This window comes from Aptenodytes forsteri, unplaced genomic scaffold (assembly GCF_000699145.1).
Source record: "Aptenodytes forsteri isolate BGI_AS27 unplaced genomic scaffold, ASM69914v1 Scaffold81, whole genome shotgun sequence".
Classification (NCBI taxonomy): domain Eukaryota; kingdom Metazoa; phylum Chordata; class Aves; order Sphenisciformes; family Spheniscidae; genus Aptenodytes; species Aptenodytes forsteri.
The window spans coordinates 5,441,706-5,449,402 of NW_008795259.1; the positions used below are offsets into that span (position 1 = coordinate 5,441,706).

Genomic DNA, 7,697 nt, shown 5'->3' on the forward strand with positions numbered 1-7,697 from the left:
AAAAAAAAAGAGTCCATAAAACCCAGGCAGGGGAAATATTTGCAAAGTAACAGATGCCCATGTATGCAACTGATTCTAATGAAGCAACTTGTTAGTCAAAATACTAAATCATTGCTTATGTGGAGGGATGTCCTTGCACAGGTTGGTTGGTAAAAGTCTACAGCAATTGCTTGGCATCAGATCTGCAAAGAGTTTGGCTGTTAATTCTGCCTTATCACAATTACCTATTGGGTATCTACTACATAAGGTACATAGTACAGGGAAGACCTTGATAAAACTAGTGTTTACTTGCAAAAAGTAGAATGGGTCTAATGGGGCAACCAGCAAGTTTCTATCTTGACAGGAATCATTACTGGTGGGTTGTTTTCTAAGGAAATAGCTGGCTTAAGTGCCAACCTTTAATATAGCTGAAGGCAAGCTAAGCATTAACCGTTCTTTAAAAATAAAAAGCTAATACACAGCTGCTGAAGAATCTGAAGGATACAGGAAGGGGATGGGCATTCAGAGTATGGCTACTGGGGGACACAACACAGGTATGCATGCCAGAAAGCTCCATTTAAGAGAAAGCAGAAAGGATAAGGGCAAAAGTACAAAGCTTGAAGACATAACATAGTGAAGCCCTGGGAAAAAAACAACAGCATGAACACGTGCATTTTTTGGTTCCTGACTGACTGGCTATTTATGTTACAAGCAAGGAATATGCCTGTGGAGTGATTAATTCAAATAAACCTGTTCTTATTCTGTGAATAACTAATATGAAATACCTATTTCATCGTGAAAATAGCCATTCAACTGGAATACACTTAGTCAATACAGTCCCTACTTCATAATATTGCCACATGAAAAGGAAAGAGGAAAGAAGGTGACTAACAGTGCATTCTTCAGATCTTAAAGGCTTTGTATTTCTTCTCCCTTAGACAGGACTTCTATATGACTAGACAGAACCAACTACCTTATTAGAACAGATACACTATGGATTGTGATTTGTTGTAGAACCCGGACATTTTTAGTCTTAAAATTATTTCACTTCCAAAGTCTAAAGTTCATTTCTAGTACACCTTTAAGAGTTGACCTGATGCTCATGTCTCAAATGGATTCAGTTCTTACCACACTCCATCCATTATCAACTACACCAGTAAACAGGCTAATTACCACTAGTAAAGCCTGAGATATTTTATTTGGTGCATGAGAGACTGACTCTTTTTCCACACCATGTCTCTTCTGTTAAATTCTTGTACACCTTTCCTGTTTCAGTTGTTCTCAAACTACCAGTTGCTTCCAGGATTTCACCTGAGCTCTTTCAAGAAGTAAATTCTATCAATTTCTTACAGATATGGAAGCATGACAAACAAGTTTCAGTAATTGTCTTGATTCTTATGGCAAGGTATCAGGACTGAGGACAGTTTTTCTCTTTTTCAGATACCTACTGTTTCTTCTCAAACTCTTCCTGGCAACACTGCTAAGGATTTATTAAGTTATAAAATAATCCATGAGAAGTTACCTGCTGGTATGCCATTCCAGGCAACAAGCAGGCAAAAGAACACGTACACCTCATCATAATGACGCTTAGCTTTCCAAATTTGTGGGTCTGTTAGCTTCTTTTGTTATCAGGAGAGAGACACACACATATGATACCACCTCTGCCACCTGAGGCGAATTGATGCACATACACCGTGTCTGATGCCTCACTGGAGAGCTGGGTTTACTGCACATTTGTAGAATGGGTATTGTACTGAAGTGCAACATAGGTGGCATTTTCCTAAAGCCAACATATTTACTAAACAGCGTATTCACACAGGTAGGTGGGTTTATGCACTGGAAAAACTGTTCTCGTGTGCAGTAGTCACATGCAAGCGAAGACAGCAGCCTGGAGCAGGTCATTACCATGACCAGAACAATTCCTTCAGCCTGCAGGCCACCCCCATGAAAGAGGACTGCAAGGTGCGTGCCACGTGTTGCTCCAGGCACTTAGGCCAAGCACTCCCTGCTTTCTCAGATTCAGGACAGAAATTCAATTACTGCTTTAAATGGATAAAAAATAAAGAAGAAAGTAACATGGGAAAACAAGAATGTCATTGCTATGATACAAATAAAAACGTGTTGTCCTGTGTTTTACACTGGAGACAAAAACAACCACAAGCTGAATTAAAGATAAAGTTCCTAAAATCTTCTTTCAAATACAGAATATGTCAGTGCGGCATTTCTGGTCACAAGCCTTGGACACTGTTATGGAATAGACTCTGCAGAACATTAATCTGGAGGCACAGAAAAAGAGAAGTAGAAGTCTTACCCCTGCGGTTCTTGGACGGTCTTGTTTTCCACTTTCTGTTCACACTCTTTTATCATGGAGCTTAAAATAACCTAAGACACATAAGGAAGAGATATACATGACATTTTTTCTTTTGCATTAACACTTCATACGAAATCTACTCTGCAACTAATTCTGACATTACCAGAACTGTTTAAAAAGTTTCTCCGTTTTTCAAGTGCATTTAAATTCCAGCTATCTGATAATGCCTTGTGGCTAGAAACAACAAAACCATTCAAAATACTTTAAGGAAGAAAATGTTTTTGAAATAGTTACAGGAGTTCAAGACTCCCTCCTGCTCCCCCTGGCTTTTTAAAATAGAGCTAAAGCAAACTCACTTCTGTGACACACCTCCTTATCTTCCTTTTTTCAAACAATACTTTTATTTATTAGCAATTACCTTTGACATACATTCATCCTCCCTCTATTTTCCTTTAGAGTTTTCAAGTACCTTTTAAAATTCGTATCTTTACCAACATTATGCTTGAAAGAAAAAGCAAGGAAAGAAAAGAAAAAAGTGCGATGGCATCCTGAGACAACATCTTAATGGAAAGGAAGTGCTAAAGAAAACTTGGCATCATTTCACTGGTGTCTTCCAGGGTTTCTATGAATCAAGGCTTTTTTTTTCTTTACTTAAGCAATTGCAGAGTTAAAGGTTTCTGCAGAATATTTAAGACTAAAACCACACCCCCCTCGACATTTTACATTTCTCCAGCATACCAAAAACAAAGGAATGTTTCCCAATAGCAGGCTTTGAAAGAAATCATACAACTCAATGGACAGGTATGTAAGTCCCTGCCCTGCCCACAACAGTACTATTTTAACACATTAAGACAAAAGCATTTGAAACACTTAGTTGCAATGCAGAGTGTGAAACTATAAACATATACATGTACCCACTGCATAAATGGAAACTTTCTCTGCTCACAGCTCAGAGCACTTTCTTTGAGACACTAAACTTAAATCTCAAAGCTACAAGCAACTAAAATTAGTAGCGTCTTACCAAACCCTGAATATATACGATAAAGGAAAAAACCTAATTTAAATCTCTAAAATACAGACCAGTCACTAACGGTTACTACCAAGTGATAACTATTTTAAACTGTATTTATATACATAAAAAAGCTGGTTTCTGTCAAATCCCTATCAGACAGCTGCAGCACAAAATATCCTTTGAAACCATTTATTACACTGATAAGATGTGGCCCCGCCTGCAGATCTGTGCCACTGTTCACTCTATTTCTCCGAAAGTATTACTTCAACATTTGAAACAGTTTGGGTAGCAGGTGTTATATACCCTTGAATGTTTCACAAAGCAGCATTCAAACCTCCGTACGAGTCCAACAGAACTACAACTCTTACTGCTAAATTTGCTGTCCTTCATTTGCATAAAACATTATGCAAGTACTTAAACTCAAGAGTACAGAGGTACAAGAGAAATGCATTCAGAATTGCAGTGAAAAAGCAAGCTTTTCTTTCTGCATCAAAAGAAAACTGGAATTTCTAAGCACAGCAGCCATGATTTTTGTTACTTAGCATTTCTACCTGTGTATTGGAGCACTTCTACATTTTTGTACATCTATCTGAATCTAGATGTTCCAAATATCAACAATATGAAGTCTTGATCAAGGGGAAGAATAATTCAGCAAGGACCCAGAATCATTTGAATACTGGGATGGAGCCCCCATCCATTGCGCAGCTCCTTCCAGGAAGGCTGCATGATTCTTGGATGAAGTGGAGCAATTCGTCCCTCTTCCCCAAATTAATTTGTCTTAAAGTTCAGGGTGAAACAGAGGAAAGGTATAAATATAGTATCATATGGCAATTTTACATTATGATATTGCACATACTGCTTACACTTATTCCCTTGGGTTCTCTTTGTTTGGTCGTAGGACTGACTATGAAATCATGTAGGCCTCCTTTAAGAGAGGTATTTTAGAGATGTAACTCCATATTTAGAGACATTTAAGAGACCTAACATGTGCTTAAGTATTATAAACAGTACTGCAGATGGACTAAGTATTTTTATCAAGTACTGATTATATGTCACTATCATGCAACTCAAAATCCAATTATTTTGAAAAGAAATAGAAGGCAAGTGGAGAAGGGGGAAGAAGGGCCTTGACATGGAATTAGAGATGCTGGCAAAGTATCTGAAATGTCTGCACAAGGTGAAATGTTTATTTTAAAGATGAGAGTCTGGCTTAAATGCCCAAATTGCACTTTTGTTTATACGAATGAAAGGAAAGCAAGTATGAGGAGTAAGTGGTAAACGCTGCCTGACAGGATCAGAAGCCAATTCCACAAATGTTACATTTCCAAGATGAGCGTAAACTCTGTTAAAGCCACAAGAGCTAAGGCTCTGTGAATAAGAAAATGTGGTTTTGTAACTGATTTGCCATTTGAATCATGAATAACACCACAGTGACCAAAATAATGAGAAAAGGGTTAATTCTGTTTATGCAAATGTCTAACTATTTGAAACAGTAAATCACATTTACTTCAGAAAACATAATTTTAAGACAGAAGGCTTGAAAGACAGACACTAGAACTAACTGGGCCTCAGAGGTCTCTATGATGGGTGCCTACAAACGTCCTGTTGTAGCAAGGAACTGATTAAGCATCTGATTTCCATTTCTACAGTAAAAGCTGTAATGAGTTTTCTAACTCACTGGACCAGGAGTAAATATTTTTAAATTTATGTTTCTCTCTGGCTAAAAAAATAAAGCACTTGGCATCATGCCTGAAGCCAATTAATCACAGTGATGCAGAAGGTGGTAAAGAAGGATTGAGAGCAGTCTTTATTTATTTATTTACAATCCTACTTAAGCCCTCAGTTCTTTCTCTGGCTACAAGACTCAAAGTCAATCAAATAAGCTCTTTTGTTCTAATTCAGGGCATCTTTTGAACTGACTATGTCCTTAAACCTTAGAAGTTGCACTAACTGCTATACAAAAATAAAGTATTAGTATTTGTATCAGTTATCCCATTAGTGTATATGATAGAACAAAGAAAATTAAAATAAATCCAACTTTTGCCTACTGCAGCTTTCAGATATATTCTTAGACTTCCCAAAACACAATATACCTCCCAGCTCACTGAATACAGAGTATCATCAATGCCAGATCTCCTCCAGTGCTGCCTGTGGTAAGGAAGTACAATTCTGTTGCCTTTGACTGATGCTCAGGTCAGTACTGTCCCTTCTGACTCAGCCCTCTGAAGTCAGATTCTTTCCTTTTAGGTCTGAAAGTTGCTCAAATTAATTAACCTCCAGTTCCACGTACTGTAAATTATGTAAAATAATATAATATTATACAGAAAATAAAAGAATGAGACTATAGGCTATTAGACTGAAAATATAATTGGAAGAAAGGACTTTATTACCAAGTATAAGAACTTAGAACTCCTAGAAGAATATAGTCGTCTCAATTAAGTCACTTTGGCAAACATAAGGAAAAGTAATTACTTTTCTCAAGTACAAAGTAATCCATGAAAGTGCAGTATTAACCTTCAAAAACCAGAAAGATGTTCCTTTGTACATTTTGATTAAATCTTTTCCTTCATCACTTGAAATGTTCATACTATCAAGATTTTCCCAACATGCAACTAAACTATGTCTCTCATTTTCAGCTACTGACTTAACATCTATATGTTTCAATCTCTGTTAGTGTTCATTCTCTTCAAGTATTTACAAAGAAGTGCATAGACACATGGCCAAGATTTTCAAGTTTCTCAAGTCAGCTTCTCCTGCTAACTCTTCTCTTTTGCTGCTTTCTGTAAGCTCCTTCTACCAGAGAAGATCTTGTTAGCTCCCATGTTGTCCTGTCTGCTTATTATAATCTGCTTTTTACAATTCACAGAATCACAGAATGATTGAGCTTGGCAGGGACCTCTGGAGGTCATCTGGTCCAACCCTCTGCTCAAGCAGGGCCACCTGGAGCCAGTTGCTCAGGACCATGTCCAGATGGCTTTTGAGTATCTCCATAGATGGAAACTCCACAACCTCTCTGGGCAATCTGTGCCAGTACTCGGTCACCCTCATAGTAGAAAAAGTATCTCCTGATGTTCAGAGGGAACCTCCTGTGTTTCAGTTTGTGCCCACTGCCTCTGGGCACCACTGAGAAGAGCCTGGCTCCGTCCTCTTTACACCCTCTCTTCAGGTATTTATATAGACTGGTAAGATCCCCCCTGAGCCACCGCCTTCTTCAGGCTGAACAGTCTGAGCTCTCTCAGCCTCTCCTCCTACGAGAGATGCTCCAGTCCCTTTATCATCTTCGTGGCCCTTCGCTGGATTCTCTCCAGTAGGTCCATGCTTCTGTACTGGGGAGCCCAGAACTGGACACAGTACTCCAGATATGAAGTGCATCCCATGTATTTCAGGACTATACTTTCCTCATCCTTGCCCATCATTTCTCTCCTGCACTCCACCAATTTTCATCTGCATTTCCTTGGATGTATTGTGGCCATTGATTTTAGAGTATCCTTGTTTTGATGAAGAAACGGATGATAAAAACCATTTCCTTTTTCTTCAGTCTACAAAGGTCTATGTTTCTACATGCATTTCTGACAGTTGAATATTTCTCTGCAGAGGTCCTTGGCTTAGAAATACATTTTAAAAGATTTTACTGTTTTTTAAATCACGTGACCTATTCCTTATCAAAAAAACCCTCAATGCTATGTTTTGATACCACTTATGAGTAGCTCTCCTTAGCTTTTAGTTTTAAATACCATCACATTTCAACTTTTACTGCCACCTGCATCTTGTACTGAGTTAGTAAACATAGCTGCTCACCTCATGCTCTGGCGAGAGATGTTCCATGTCAGTTCGTAAACACTTAAGTCCTGGTAAAAAGTGATTGACCATTAAATCCTCTGAAATAACTAAAAACCAGGTTGTTAAGGTATTATAAGGATTGCCTTCTGAAATTATACAATTTTTTTTTTTCTCTCTTCTGATAAGGTTATTCTACTGAACACAGGGACAAGCTACAGCAGCAAAACCCAAGAAGACAGAACAGCATTTGGCACTTCATGGCTAATAAAAAAGAAAAAAGATGTTAAACATATTTAACTCCATATATTTCATACCTCCATACCATTCTTTTCATATTTTTTTCTTAATTTACTGGTTAAGATCAAGGGCTTTGTTTTTCTAGCCTTTTTTTTTTTTTAAAGTATCTATCAGTTCCACTGTATTGGGTCTGGCTGAGATGGAGTTAATTTTCCCCATAGCAGCCCTCATAGTGCTGTGCTTTGTATTGGTAGCTAGAAAAGGTGTTGATAACACACCAGTGTTTTGGCCACCGCTGAGCAGTGCTCACACAACATCAAGGCTCTCTCTCCAACATTCCCCCCTCACCAGTAGGCTGGGGGTGGGCAAGATCTTGGG

At 38.2% G+C, this 7,697-nt stretch overlaps 1 protein-coding gene across 1 annotated transcript in view; it reads right to left on the reverse strand.

Moving 5' to 3' along the window:
- The window catches only part of KIAA1468 (KIAA1468 ortholog), a 58,500-nt gene that overhangs the window by 5,643 nt on the left and 45,160 nt on the right, over nt 1-7,697 (reverse strand). Inside the window, exons 22-23 of the mRNA XM_019472052.1 lie at nt 7,101-7,189; nt 2,291-2,361 (exon numbers count right to left, since the gene is read on the reverse strand). Coding sequence (XP_019327597.1) covers nt 2,291-2,361; nt 7,101-7,189 — 160 coding nt within the window. The remainder of the gene's footprint in view (nt 1-2,290; nt 2,362-7,100; nt 7,190-7,697) is intronic.